Raw genomic sequence first — 15,632 nt, forward strand, 5'->3', positions numbered from 1 at the left:
TCCAGGTAGTACCAAAGCATGTGTTCTTTACACTCTACCTCACTTTAAATAAGCATGGGACACAGGATCATGGAAGGAATATTTGTGATCTTGGGAATCTGGGGAACTGTCAACTACTAGACAATAAAGCTCCATTAAGAAAAGGGCTGTGTCAATCTTGCTTATTTCTGAATCCCCAGTGCTGAGTAAATAGATGAGTGATGATAGACAAATCCACATAATGCTGCCCTAAGGGAAAGAAAGCTGTTACGTAGGGTCTGGAATTCCTAGAATATATAGTACAATATCCAACATGGCATGGGATGGGCTATACATATAAAACACAGATCATATGGCTTTTACCTCAAGGTCTGAAATAGTTATTCAAGTTCCTGTCATCACATCTGCATTCCAGCCATCAGGAAAAGTAAAAGGGGAAGTAAACATCACATCTTCTCCTCCTAGGGGCATGGCCTAGAAACTGCACACGTCACTTGCACTTATATTACATTGCTCAAAGCTAGTCATATGGCCGTTTATAGCTGCAGGGAAGGCTGCCCTGATAAACTCAGGAGTTTTGTTACCAAAGAAGAATGGAAGAATGACTATTGGAGAACACTACCAATTCCTGCTACAACTCATTTCTGAAATAGTTAAGCAGTTAATAGGTATATTCAAAGGTATAAACCTTCATGAATACTAACCTACACCTCTACATGGGGGAAAGATAAAATTATATAACTCATGCTAATAAATATTATGCTGTATATAGTAATGTATGCGGTTTTTTTGTTTGTTTTTGTCTTTTCATCTTTTTAGGGCCACACTCGAGGTTCCCAGGCTAGATGTCTAATCAGAGCTGTAGCCGCCAGAGTATACCACAACCACAGCAACTCGAGACCCGAGCCGTGTCTGTGACCTACACCACAGCTCATGGCAACGCCAGATCCTTAACCCACTGAGCAAGGCCAGGGATCGAACCCACAACCTCGTGGTTCCTAGTCAGATTCATTAACCACTGCGCCACAATGGGAACTCCAGTAATGCATGGGTTTGAGATCACAACAATCTCTTCAGCATAGAAGGGCCATCAAATCTGACAGATTTGTTGAAGTAACAGGAAGGGGGAGGATTTTAGGACTAAATTTCCAAAGGTAATAGAATAACAGAGGAACCATCGTGGCCCTCCTCTCCTGATGTCTCAGAGAGCAACAACCAGGATCCCTTACATGTGGCTGTGTAGGCTGTACACTAAACAACTCTAGGGGGCACCACTCACATCATAGTCACCACAATGATAATTATCCAGCAGATGGCAGTAAAGGTTCTTGAGGGAGGAGACGCCTTTCTTAAGTTGTATAAAGGTGCTCCTTGGACTAGCTACAGTGCTGGCAACTGCATGCTCTTCAAAGCTACTCAAAGGTAGAAAGGATGGATGTGGCACTATTTCAAGTCCTTGGTTATTCTTTTAAGAATATTCCTAAGAGTATTAATGTGACTGTCCTTTCTGTCCTACACATGAAGAGATGCTCAAGGTCACTAGCCAACTGGGAGAAACAAAGAAAACCATAATGAGATACCACTTCACATCCACTAGGATGGCTATAATAATAATAATTAAAAAAAAAAAGACTAGTAATAGTAAGCGTTGATGACAGAGAGGAGAAACTGGAATCTTCATACACTGCTGGTGGGATCATAAAATGTATATAACCAAGAAAAGTGAAAACATATGTCCACACAAGAACTTGTACATGAACGTGCACAGCAATATTATTCACAGGAACCAAACAGTGGAAACAACCCAAATGTCCATCAACTGATGAGTGGATAAATAAAATGTGGTATATCCATACAATGGAATATTATTTGGCGTAAAAAGGAATAAAATGTTGTTACATGTTACAGCATGGAGGAACCCTGAAAGCATTATGCTAAACAGAAAAAGCCAGTCAAAAACAGGCACATACTGCATGCTTCCATTTCTCTGAAATGTCCAGAATAGGTCAATCTACAGAGGCAGAGAATAGATTTGTGCTTTCCTAGGACTGGAGAAGGAAGAGGAAGAAGAGGGTTGGAGAGAATTGGAAATGACTGCTACTTGGTTCAGGGCTTCTTTCTTGGAGTGATGAAAATGTTCTAAAATTTACTATGGTGACTAGAAACCACTGAATTATGCCTTTTAAATGGGTAAGTTGTGTGGCATACGAATTATATTTCAACAAAGCTGTTTTAAAAAATAAAAAAATTGGGGCAGATATAGGGAACGTTTTCAACTCTCATCACTGAAGACACTAATGCTGGAAGAAGACAAATTAGTGTTTTCCTCAGGAGTTTCAGCTGTCCATTCCTCATTCCAGCAGGAACTAGAGAATCTGGCCAAATAATTACCCAGATCTGTGAACTGCCAACTGGGAAGAACTAGATTTTCCAAAGCATAAATGACACTGAATAGTAGATAATAATATTTTACAATTATTAATTATTATTAAATATCATTGCATAAAATGCCAAAATTTCATCTAAAACATATATCCTCAACAGGGATAATATCATCCCTAAGAGGCAAAAATTGATTCCTTTTTTTTTCTTTTTTGGCCACCCCATGGCATATAGGCCAGGGATCAGATCTGAGCCTCAGTTGCCCCCTAAGCCACAGCTGCAGCAACGCTGCATCTTTAACACACTGAGCTGGACCAAGGATCCAACCTGCATCCCAGAGCTCTCAAGATGCTGCCTATCCTGTTATGCCACCATAGGAACTCCCAGAAATTGACTTTTAAGCGTCAAAAAAGGACTTCCTGTTTTTACATCTAAAGCATAGATTAGACATACATCAATAGATACACAGTGTACCTATAGCATTAAAATTTCAAGAGGAGGATGATTAGGAAAAAAAATTTTCTAAAACAGGTCCTTGGGTCCATGATTTTCTGACTCCTCATTCATACAGAATATAAACTGTTGTGCTAATTAAACTATTTAAAGACAAAATTTTGGCTCTAGAGCTCATTCATTCCTCTTGAAATGCTCAGGGCAACCAGACGTCCCAGATTTTCTATATAAGATATTGGCTCTTGTTGCCTAACCATGTATCATGTATTAAATTTTCTTCTGTCTTATGCTGAGAATTTATGCCTTGAAACCAAATGGTACAACATACCAGAGAACTAAAGAAGAGATGAAAAAGATTTACCAATATATTATTCCTTCTCAAGTCTTCTACTTCCACTTCTACCCCTAAATATAATCTTTAGCAGGAAGGATAAAAAGGTGATTTTTTTTTTCCTAATTCACTTTAGCTACCACCCTCATCCCACCCCATCAGCTCTCCACTTCACAGAGCAAAAGACTTGCAGGGCAGGCCCCGTCTGAAGTCGTGCAGTAGACAGCATTCTCATGTGAACCCACAGCCTCTCCTCACTTCTCTTCCCCCTCTCTGTAACATAACCTTCCTTTTCATTGCCTTCCCCTATTTTAATTGCTCTATTCTACTGCTTTTCAAAACTAAACGGGATCTGCTTTTAATTTTCATCTGAACTTTTACCCAGAGTGCACTCTCCTAGAAAAAAAAAATGTCTTTTACATTAACGGCAGAATAAAAAGCTCTGACTTCTAGTAAAGAAATTTCAGACATCAGAGAGAAGGCAGAAGTGATAACCAGCTTCATTTCTTGGGTATGGAAGAAAGGTAGGACACAGATCAGAAGGAGGACATTCAGCCTCTGCCTTCTGATCCATATATCCTCAGATCTCTTCTTCCTCTCACTCCCAGAAGCTCACCCCCAGTTGTAGTTACCTTCGTCATGCTCAGTTAGGACAGGAATGGCTGGGCATAGCAGTGGTATGGTCTTGCTGCTGCCATAGCCCTGGCCCTTGGACGGAGGGGCCCCAAGATCCACTTGTCAGCTACCCTCTCTGCCTATCCCAATACTCCCAAATGCCTGCACCTCATTTCAGGACCACCAATTCTGGCCTGGGTCTTTCTTCCCTCAGCATCAGTCCAGATGTTGTCAGTCAGCTATTTACCTGCCTCTGAAGAAAGCAATTCACCCAAGAGGATTCTCAATCCTGAGTAACAGTACCATTGACATAAACATTCACTACCCAAAGCATCCTTTTTTTAGGGCATAAGAAATATTTTCTTTAGTTCTCAGTTTTCAATTAAGCGTTGTAAGGTTTTGAATCAAATGATGGCCCTTAAAATCTATTCATTCCTTTTCCCAGTAGAATTCAACTCTTCCAAATCTGCTCTTTACAAAGTTGATTTTGAAAAGCGAACATTTAAATGCAAAAAAGAAATCACCATTTTACATGTAATAATCTGAAATCTTGCAGTAGAACTGCTTTATCTAATGGCTCTAAAGTATAAAGAAAGCAAAAAGGAACCTGAAAAATTTCCCCCAAAACAGCTCTCCCAGTTTTGTTTCACTCAGTAATATGCTTTAAATGAAATTATTCCAGGGTGTAAAATATTAAGCAAAACATAAAGGCAGTTTGGGGCAAGAAAATAGGACCAAGCTGAGATCTCTAATTTGCATGTAGTACCATGCAATTATTTTTATGACCTACTTTCATACATTTTTAATATGATATAAAATAAACACTACTGTCACAACTTCCCATTCTTCCTCCAATCTGGCAGCATAGCTGGTGGGTTCCTTTAAAAAAAAAAAAAAAAAAAAGAGCTCTGTTTTAATTGATTGGTTGAGCAATTCATTTCCTAATCTTCAGCCTCCTAGTTTAAACCATGGTAGAACCAGCTTCCCTCTTTAGTCTCTTTACCTCAAGCAATTGCTTATGCAGCAAATATATATGAGTGTGTACTATATATCCACTGATATACACCATGGCTCTTCATTTAACCCAGAGAAGAATGTTTCCATTATCACGAAACTCTTATTTGAAACTTTCGTTTTTTAAAAAAAAAATCCTGGAGGACTATAACTATAACTAAGAATTCTTGTTTGGTTAAGTTTGACAGCAATGGGGATCCTCTATGCATCAGCAACTTTAGGTAAGCATGCACATCACCCACCCAAATATCATCTAGGATTCTGGTTGGTACTTGTCACTCATGAGCCTGAATGTAAATCATTGAGGAGATGAAAGCATTGTCGTGGGAGAAGCAGATGAAACTTGTGAGGGTCACTGGTATTTTGTAAAGGACTCCAAGGATTTGCCTGAGAACCTAACCACACAGTTTCTACAGAGTCAACACAACAGGGTATTTCAAACAAGAATAACTCTCTCCTGCCTTTTTTTGAGACATATATAATTTATAAGTTTTCAGGACTCTTCATATGAATACTGGTATATTTGGTGAAATAGTCTCATTCATTATCTTATATTCACCCTTTTACAAAAAGCTCTCTAAGTCTGTTTATATAGGAATTCCCATTGTGGCTCAGTACTAACAAACCTCACTAGTATCCATGAGGATGTGGGTTGGATCCCTGGCCTTGGATTAAGGATCCAGTGTTGCTGTGAGCTGTGGCATAAGCTGGCAGCTGCAGCTCTGATTTGAACCCTAGCCTGGGAACTTCCATATGCCACACATGAGGCCATAAAAAGCAAATAAATAAATAAATAAATAAATTTGTACATTTAGGTCATTTTCAGCCTGAATAACTGAGTATCAATATTTCTGACACTTTTAACAAAATCTCACTGCTTCTACAAAAAAGTTTCCTCCTTTTTTAGTGTAAAAGTGTACACAAGTTTACTATTGGCATAAAACATAAGGAAGGCTCCAACAGTGGCCATTTGTCTTGGGTCATTCATCATAACTGTATAACATTTCTAATATACTCACTGTTCTTTTTTTTTTTCCTAGGTACATTCAAAATATTTTAATGTTTCTAATAAGACTGCTCTAATTCTAGCTTGGAATCATTGGCTTTACCAAGTGGATCATCATCATGCTGAAAATGGAACTTGTCAACTTACTAACCCACAATTAAATGACAGATGAGTCTGAAACGATGGCAGGAGAAGAAGCATAGCACCTGTTATTCCTTGCAACCATTCATAATTTGTATTGCTGAAAAAGCCTTGACTGCCAGCAGAAGCATCTTTTGTTTTCTACTGTAAAAATGTACTTACCCTAAAGAATAGAGGCGGCACTGCTTGCTATGGATTTGATGAGCTAAGCCAAACCTGTCATCAAGACAGACTGACCAGGGCTTTTTTGTAGGGCTGGAGTCAGTAGCCAGGCTGTCTGTGCTCATGTGATCACATGCAATCTGTAAGGATTGGAAATCAAGGTGAATAATTTAAAGCACTGGATGATAAATGGCAGGTAGAAACTTACTGCTTTCCCAGTCCCTGAAAACCATAACAGGAGAGTTACGGGCTTCTCTACAGCTAACTACCCCCTCCCCAGGGAAACACAAGGCTGCCGTAAAACATTTGGAGGAATTCCAAATTCTGGATTATAAGTAACCTCGTGGAGACTAGAGGCAGGTTTGAAGGGAAGTTAAGAACTGCTATAGCTTTATGCGCAGAGTGCACAGGAGAGAAAAAAATCAGGAACAAGGATGGCAGAGAGAAGGAGTCAGGAAAGGCTGGCAGAGATGCATTAGTCTTAGAGGAGGAACAGAAGTTGAGGCTGTGAGGCTGAGACCAAGAAGGGTGTTCCAAAGAGGAAGAGCAGTGCTTCCCAACCACAGAGGTCTGTTACCCACAGTATTCCTATTAGAAGTTGTGAGATATGACCATAGGCATAGATCTTAGAAGGACAGGAGATATCTATTCCTTATCACAGGCAGGTGAGGTCACCATGGTCCAAAAAGGTAGCATGTGTTAACCAAGGTAAACAGCTTGTCAGGGGTCAATTGAGACTAATACATCGTTCTTACTAGTAAGACAGTATTCTTTGTGATACACTCTTCTAATGAGCTTCTCGTGGGGGGAAGGGCAAGAGTCCAGGTCAGGAAGGAGTTTCTTCCTGAGCTAGCCAAAGCACCTCTCTTAACTCATTCTTCAAAATTAGACGAGAAAACCAAAGAGAACAAGGACGAGAAAACCAAAGAGAACAAGGAAGGAAGCAAGTTTCTGATTTCAAATGCGCATTAAGCAAATATACTTTGTGTGGAATTCTGACTTGTGTTTGAGGCTGGCACAGTGTGCACAGCTGAGGCTGGTGGAACCAAAGAAAACAAGTTCTGTGGCCAAGGTATTTATCTTACTGAGCAGCAGTATTTCCCTCTAATCCCACAAAACCCTCACAGTCATCATGATGCTCCATGAATCATGCAGCAGCTCTTGCTGTCGCACACAGACAACAGATCGCGCCAGATACAAAGGCTGTTTTGAGGTCCGTTGCTTTAATTCATTGGAAAACATAAAAGCGAACAATTTTCTCCTTAAAAATGATACTCTAGGCTTGCCCAACCCTTTTATTTAAGTGATTTTCCAAAGTGTTAATCTGAAAAGAGCATATTACATAGAGCCAGCATCTCCCTTATTCTTGCTATAATAGGGCTGGCCTGGCAAAATCATCCTAGCACTATCTATCAGTGACTGTGAGAGAGACTTCTGCTAGAATTTGGACATTTTATAGGAAAGCTTAAAAAGTGAAACCCTGAATATGTATTTATTCTTTTCTTTTGATGAAAGAAAAATTCAAATGTTAAGGCAAGAAAAATTTAAACATAAAATTTTATGACCCACTACTTGCCTTATACATGCAGACTCATTGGTGAGTTTTATGCACAATGCCAATATCTTATTTCCCTTAAAGGCAGTGACTAGTACAGAATAGACTGGGTCAGATGACTGGAGAGATACTGGGCCTCAATTAACAGTTCTTAGCTTAAATATTTACTCATGACCTTATTAATGTTTTTAGCTATTTTACTTGCACTCTGTCTATTTTACAAGATTATTGTTTCTTGCACTACCAAAGGTGTGATGGAGCCTCCAAAAAAATTAATGATGATTAGGTGACTTGAAACAGTTGACCAAATCTATAGTCCTATAAGATCAATGATTGTAATAGTTTGACTCTGGACACGGGAAGAAGCAAAAGAGGAAACATTTCCTGGACCATGACAGACTAGTAAGACAGGTGGTCCAGAAGATTTGGGCCACTCTTAACAGTAACAGCACAGTGAGTCGCCTATCAACCCAGTCCTCACCTGATCTGGGAATGCCTAGTGCCGTGGGACAAACTGACCACGAAGTGTCTCCCAAATCCTGGTCAACGTTAAGACTGAAAGGGAAAGGATGGTAAAATGTTGCCCACCATCCAGTTCTATAAGAATCAAGTCATCAGCCACTACAGTTGCTGATCTACAACACACCCTGAAAGGAATTTGGGGCAAAGATCAGGATGAGATACTTTGTACTCTGGAAAAACTGGAAGAATAGAGCTTCAGATAGTTAGATATTTTCAAGAGAAAATATATGAATCCAGTTTCTTGCATCTTCCCATACTTAGAAAAGCACTAAAACCATTAAGATTATCTATTCCTTGTTCTTAATAGTAAATTTCTATCAAGATGTGTGCTTGATTGCATATACCTCTCTGTCAAAATCATGCATCTGCCAGCCTCCCCCACTTACCTACTCAGAATAATCCTCAGAGCTCTCTGAGAGATCATCCCCCAGCTTATGATCCCCGGTTTGGTTTGAATACAATTTTCCACACCTTTCTCAGATTGAACATTGATTAATTTTTTGTTGAAATCCTCAACCCAGTATCTTTCTACTTCTCTATCCACAACCACAGTTTAAAGGAAAAAATCATAATAGAAAATGGAACTGAATCTTTTCTCAGGCAACTAGTACAGAACACATTTATCAACACGTTAATTTGTATAGTTCATTTCCTACTATTCTCCCACAGATACATGGAAATTATTCCTCTGCCTTCCCACCTCCTGTCCCCACTCATCCACCCAAAGGGGAAGCTGCCAATCTAATTAGTCAAAGCTTGATGTTCATCATGTTTATTTTTACTAGTAGGCAGATTATAGTGCCTTAAACCTTCACTGGCACTCGGTTCCATGCCTTGCTTCCTGCAGGCAGTTAGTTAAACCAGGGAAGTTCAGTGGTCCCCAAAGACATGCCTGGACCTCCTAAGCCTGAGTCATTTGTTCTGGGGCAGCTTCCTCAGGTATTTTTATTAAAGTGGTATAATGATTCCCATTTGCTATTGTTTCTTTGTATGAACTCTCTAAGAACTTCCAAGAGACAGACCAGGAGATGGACATTCAAGGTGCTCATATACCCTCCCAACACCATTTAAACCTAACTCTAGCCTCTCCCACCATGTTTCTCAAAGTGTGGCCCACCTGCATTCTGATGGATGTGGGAGGACTTAAAAATGCAAATTCTTACATCCCACTCCATATCTGTAAAAGCAGAATCTTAGGCTGATACATGGGAACATGCATTTTAATAGGCTCCCCCAGGTGGAGTTTATTCTTATCCAGGTGGTCCTGTGAGTTTCCTGACAGCCTGTTGTAAAGCCCCACTGAAATATTCTAGCTTAGCCTCATCTGTGCCTTAGCAAATTAAGGGAAGAGGCTACACTTGGGCCAGCACCTTTCAACCGGAAACAGCAGCTCCTGCAAACTCACCCTTAACAAAGGGCTACTTACCTGACTCTTGGGGGTCTCTGATTAATTGGCCCCTACAATTAGCCAGAGGCACCCAAGAGTCAGTTAAGTAGTAATGGTCAGGCTTCAGAGTTCTGAGGTTCAGCTGTTCCTCCTTTATGAATCTGGGGGAATGAGGTTTTCTTCTATTAAAGACGGCACTTTAAGCATTTTTTCTTCTTCTACAGATTTCATCTTGCACATATCCTGCTGGAAAAACATTCTTTTCCATCCAATCTCCACTAATGTTCCCCTTTCCTCTCCTACCTCAAAAATATAACACAGAAGTTTTTCCATTTTAACCATTTATTAACCATCTCATTTATAGACATTAGCTTTTGAAAATTACTAGGAGTAATGAGTAAAATTCAGCTCCTAAAAATTAATTAAATATTGATTTTTCAAACTTTCTTATTAAGATTTATGGCCAGGGCTTCAATAAACTCTCTTGCAAGCAAAACCAGTGAGGGCAGTAACTCCTAGCTATGCTCTTACTCAGGTAATTATGCCTTTTCTCTCATTCTCTCTAATTCCCTTTGTAATTTTAGCCATATGAAGAGAATTAAGCCTGGACAAAGGAAAATAGACTCCAGGAAAAAAACTGTTTCCTGAGATGATTTTTAGTTATTTAACTTGAAGGGACCTAATTTATTTTCAGTTCATTTTATATCCCAAAAGCCTGAATAGCATTTCTGCCAACCCATAAATAGAATCTGGCAAAGGGAACCCTTAAAATTCAGGGACTTTTGGCGAGAACCACTTCAATAATCACACTTATGTTAACGTAATCCATTATTTTGAAAGGTGAAATATCAAGGAAAGAGTTATATTTTTGTTGCTTTTAACCTAGTATGTGTGTGTGTGGCAATAAATATAATAGAAACTACTATTATAAATTTGTAAAATCTGGATCTCTGGATCCCTAGGTTCTTACGTTATTCTTACAAATAGATGGGTAGATGATTAGATAGATAGGCTGATTTTAAAACATTCTTTCCTTTTTAAAACAGAAACCATTGGGTAGACTAATTTTGTATTGCAAGCCATGCTTCCTGAAGGCATACGGTTTGGGGGCTGCCTTAAGAAGCTGGATCTGGAGGCTGCCTTTAGAACAGAGCACTGTGTCTATGATTTAACTGTTTCTTGTCAGCAACAGTGTATCATCTACTGCAAAACTCAAAGATGTAACCATGGCCTTTGACATTAGAAAGCAATACCTGGAGTTCCCGTCGTGGCGCAGTGGTTAACGAATCTGACTAGGAACCATGAGGTTGCGGGTTCGATCCCTGCCCTTGCTCAGTGGGTTAAGGATCTGGTGTTGCCGTGAGCTGTGGTGTAGGTTGCAGACGCGGCTCGGATCCCGCGTTGCTGTGGCTCTGGTGTAGGCCGGTGGCTACAGCTCCGATTGGACCCCTAGCCTGGGAACCTCCATATGCCGCAGGAGCGGCCCAAGAAATAGCAAAAAGACAAAAAAAAAAAGAAAGCAATACCTAGTAAATCTGAACTTGATGTTCTGCCCACTCTACCAAAATACCATATTCTCTGGTGCCTCACTGAAAAAATGTAGGTCCCCAATCATGCCATCAAGGTCGCCAGGATGTACAAGTCCAGGGGCATCATCTCCACTTCCATCAATGTCACACTGTCTGGTGCTCTGTGCTTCTGTTCTCAAGCTCTCTCGGCCTATGGAAGCTTACCCAGCCATCTGTTCCCCCTATTAGAGATCACACAGCTCTCTTGCACCCTAGCTGTTTACCAGTGTGTGGGGATATTAATTCAGGTTTGACATCCCAGCCAGTGCCTAGCACAGTGTCATCCACAGAGCAAGTACTCAACAAAGGCCTACTGAATTGAGGAATGAATAAATCAGTGGTGAACATATCAAATGCTAGGCATTTAGGTACAAACTTGACCATGGGCATTTTTTTTTTTTTTTCTTCAAAGCAGCATAAGAGGATGGAGGTGGAATTTACTTAAGTACCAAGAGAGGTTTGTTTTTTTTTCTCTTGCCCATTATGACTCACTACTGCTAACTGAAAATTTTAGGTAATAGTCACTCTCATATTCTGCCAGTTTTGTAGGCTTTTATTGTCAAGATGAGTTCTAAATGAGGCGTAAGCCCCCAGAGCAATCCAAAGGCACTGCATTAGCTAGAGAGGGGGGCGGGAGCAATGGTTAGTGGAATGCTGACTAAGAACCAGTTAGTGTTATCTCTGATAAACTCCTACCTGCTGGCCTAGTGACTCAGAAGCACACAAAAGCACAGGACTTAAGTTGGGTAAAACGACCTCTGATTACAAAACCATCATGAGGTCTGGAACTTGATCTCATTCTTTCTAGAGGACAAAAAAAATCTTGTGAGCATCAACAACCAAGTTTCTATTCTTACACTCATCAAGCTGAATAATAATTACATGTCCATTTACCTAACTTCCCAACTAGTTTGTTAGCCACCTGAGGGCAAAGACTGTATCCCCAAGGCCTAGCACATTTTCTGGCCCATGGTAAGTGCTCAGAAATACTTGGTTAATAACAATTCTACTCTCCTCTTAACACAGTACAAGCTCACAGAACTGCGAGGGACCTTAGAAATAATTTGATACAATCTCTTCCTTTTCAAGATCAGAACAGCCAGAGCCAGAGCAGGAAAATAAATTGCCCAGGGTCACAACATCAGACTACATCACAGGATGATTTTTTTCTAAGAATTTTTTTTCCTCTCAGCCTGGGAAAACTCCAAGAGGGGCTTGAAATGACCCTTTCATGCCTCAAGAACTTCTAAGTTAATATTTTACAAGTTACAGTTATATGTATTTCATTAAGCTGAAATACATATAAGATGGAATTTGGAGGCTTTCACATGGTTAATTTATTTGGGGGGGATGAGGCCCACAATTCTCAAATTCAACCTACAAATTTAACACCTCTCATTTTCCTCTGGGGCTTTTAAGGGCTTCTTCAAGTGCCAGGTAAGACATCTAGCTTCTTATTCTTCATGTAAAACCAAACTATAAAACTACGATTTCAGTATTTTAATTAAGTATGTATAAGTCCACCAAATTAATTTGCAGCAGCAAAATAAGATGAAATTTTGTAAAGCCCGGGGACCAATTTATCATCCCATTACTCATGATGAATTCGACAAGCTTTTACTTCCATGTCTAGGTGACAAATATTAAAATCCCTGGTTGTCTGACTGCATTACATGAGAAATGGGACTTTCTTTTACCCCTACACTAGCCTTCTAAAATTCTAGAAATCAGTGCTCTCTCATGGATGAAAAATGGGCTTGGCTGCCAGTAGGATTTAGAAGGGAAGCGGGAATGCCAAGAGCCAGTAGACTGAAGGGAAAGCAAAATAACCAGGGATCTTAGTTGCCACTCCAGTCCCACAACACAGCTTCCCAGGCTGCAGCTTCCCAGGCAGTCTGAGTTCCTAATTTACTAGCACCTCTCAGTTCAGAGAGAAGTTTCCCTCAGGCCTTGATTTCCTTTTCCGTCTTTCTTTCCCCAGGATGAAGCTACTTGAGAATGGAACCTCCTGATTAATGTGTCAAGAGCCACAGACACTCGTTAATGGACGGTCTCTGTCTGCTGGGGGCACTGGGCAGGAGCTGCCACAACGTGTTAAGTCACTAATGAAGGCTGGTACTCAGTAATGATTTAAAGTTCCCTAAGAATAGAGAGCCTTCGGATTCATTAGCTTCTCTTCCCACTGCCTGCAAAGTCTCCTCTGCTCTCTGGCCTGACACATCCCTGACTGCCAAGTTTCTGTGGCAGAAAAGCGAAAAGGCAGATTGCTCCAAAGATGAAATGGAACTTGAACTTCCAGATGATGGCTTTGGTTTGTGACACACTGGCCGGCCTACTCACATGCACAAAGCTATTGATTCAAATGGTTTTCCAAAGCAGTTTTCTAAAGTGAATCTCTAAAACATATCGACATGAATCATGAAAACATCTCAGGATGATGATACTCCTGGAAGAGATGAGATGCTGAAGCAGATGGAAGGCATCTTTTACCTGCTTCTAAGCGAGTGGATGTATTTATGCAGCAAGACCTCAAAAACTGCCCATCAAGTCCCTAACAGGAGGCACTGAGAACCTCCCCAGCCTCTCACTGACAAATCCTTTAAAGGGGACAATTAGCATATTTTACAGAGTCTCCAAATCCACTTGTGCCTGAAACACAACCTGAATGGTGCTGATGTATCTCAGGAACCTCAAGGCTTCTTCATCCAGGGACCGAGCAGGGCCTGCCCAAGGCTGGAGATCTATATGCCACCGGGGACCCTGTGGGGAGAAAACATAGGTCAGTGTATAAGGGATCAGGAGCTGGTGGTGGGGGTGGGAGGATGCGGAGCATCAGCAAGGCAAGGCTGCTAGCCTCCTGCAAAACAAATACAGCTGCACACAGGTGGAACAGAGCTGGTTTGAAGCTATTGTCATTAAGGCCACATCAGTCACAGAGAGACAAATGAGGCCTGGGAAAGCCCAGCTACCAGGTTAAACAGGAGACTGCAAAGGCCATAGAGGATGTCTGTCTCGAGCTTCTGGTCAAAGGAAAACTCCACTTGACCCCACCAGGCTCTCTCAACTGCAGCTTTATATTACCTTGGACCACTCCCTATTGTAGAGAAAACCTTCCTGATTATTACAGCTTCCAAGGATTAGAGCTTCAGATATAAATGCCTCATTAGGGCCAGTTTTGTTGTCATGACACCATAACTCCTCAATCCTTGGAGGGCTTGGGCACCTTCCCCCACCAGTGCAAGGGGACAGTGTGGGGCATCACTCAGTGTTCCAGACTATAGTGCACCTGGCCTCTGGACCATGCACCTGCTGACTGACCTTGGACCAGGCAGCACCATGGCTGGCAAAGGTGTCCTTTTAGCACTGCTGTAAAACCTCCACCTTTCAGCAGAGGACAGGAAGAGCTCCTAGGAGGCTAGTGATCAGAGATGAACCCTAAGCCCCCTCTGGAGCCAGGGTGGAAGATGAAGGGTTGGAGGAAAGCAGTGGCAATCTAGAAGAAACAAAAATGGGGATCTCTCCCATCAAAAGAAACACTAGTCATGAAATCTTTGCTAGAGCTCATTTCTCACCTAGAGTTGTCACCACCTTAAACATCCCTGAAGCTCACTGTGATCCCAAGGGCAGAGTAGAGCTCAGGGTGTAGGATGGGGAAGGGTGAGGACCCAGGCAGGGAGAATCCCCAGCAGCTAGCAGGGTGAACATCTAGAGTCAGGAAAGACTCTGAGTGTCAAGGCTCAGGGGTTCCTGCAGAGTAGTTAGGATGGGTCCCTAAACCCCACTTTATGGTGAGGAAGGGGCAGGGGAGGGTTCTGGGAATGAAACAAAGGGACTATTCATGTACACAGTATTCTCCAGTCAGGTATTGCAGTGGTCCACCCCAAATTCCTATGTTGAAATCCTATCACCCAATGTAATGATATCAGGAAGAAGGGCCTTTGGGATGTGCTTAGATCATGAGGGTAGAGCCTTCATAAATGGGATAAGTGCTCTTTTAAAAGAGACCCCACATAGCTCCCTAGACCTTACCACCATGTGAGGACACAGCAAGAAGACAGCCATGTCCAGCCCAAATGAGGGCCTTCACTAGAACCCAACCATACTGGCACACTGACCTTGGACTTCCAGCATCCAGAACTGCAAGCAATAAACTTCTCTTGTTTATAAGCTACCCAGTCCATGGTATTTTGTTATAGCAGCCAGAACAGATGAAGACAGGTATGATGGCAAGAACTGTCACCCAAAAAGAAACATCGAAACAGGTTAGCCCTCAGGCACGAGAGAGAGAGAGACGGGGGCGGGGGGGGGAGAGGGAGGGAGGGAGAGGGAGAGAGAGAGAGGACAGCCCCTAAATGGGGCGGTCCAGGTGACTTGGGGTTAAACTGAAAGTAAGGAGTGGGAGGCAAGCAGGTTAGCCAGTGTAAAGCCAGGTGTGTGGGTTTGGGGAAGAGGAGTGCACTCTGGCGTGAGGGTCCGAGAGAAATGCCAACAATTTACAAGGGATAAAGCAGATTAAG

General features: G+C 41.5%; 1 protein-coding gene across 6 annotated transcripts in view; it reads right to left on the reverse strand.

Moving 5' to 3' along the window:
* Nucleotides 1–15,632, reverse strand: part of METTL24 (methyltransferase like 24) — a 150,642-nt gene that overhangs the window by 99,045 nt on the left and 35,965 nt on the right. For 4 of the 6 annotated variants that reach the window (XR_014807174.1, XM_084963118.1, XM_084963117.1 and 1 more), the window contains exons 2-3: nt 13,777–13,875; nt 6,084–6,223 (exon numbers count right to left, since the gene is read on the reverse strand). Coding sequence is in view for 3 of the 6 variants with exons in the window: in XM_084963118.1 (XP_084819244.1) it covers nt 6,084–6,223; nt 13,777–13,875 (239 nt within the window). In the remaining 3 variants the exon portion in view is untranslated. Of the gene's footprint in view, nt 1–4,550; nt 4,640–6,083; nt 6,224–13,776; nt 13,876–15,632 lie in introns of all 6 variants that reach the window. The other 2 variants (XR_014807176.1, XR_014807175.1) reach the window with 2 other exon arrangements.

This window comes from Sus scrofa, chromosome 1 (assembly GCF_054392235.1).
Source record: "Sus scrofa isolate SSC_HxYL_T2T_F1_AM1 chromosome 1, Sscrofa_HxYL_maternal_Yorkshire_Landrace_v2.0, whole genome shotgun sequence".
Lineage (NCBI taxonomy): Eukaryota > Metazoa > Chordata > Mammalia > Artiodactyla > Suidae > Sus > Sus scrofa.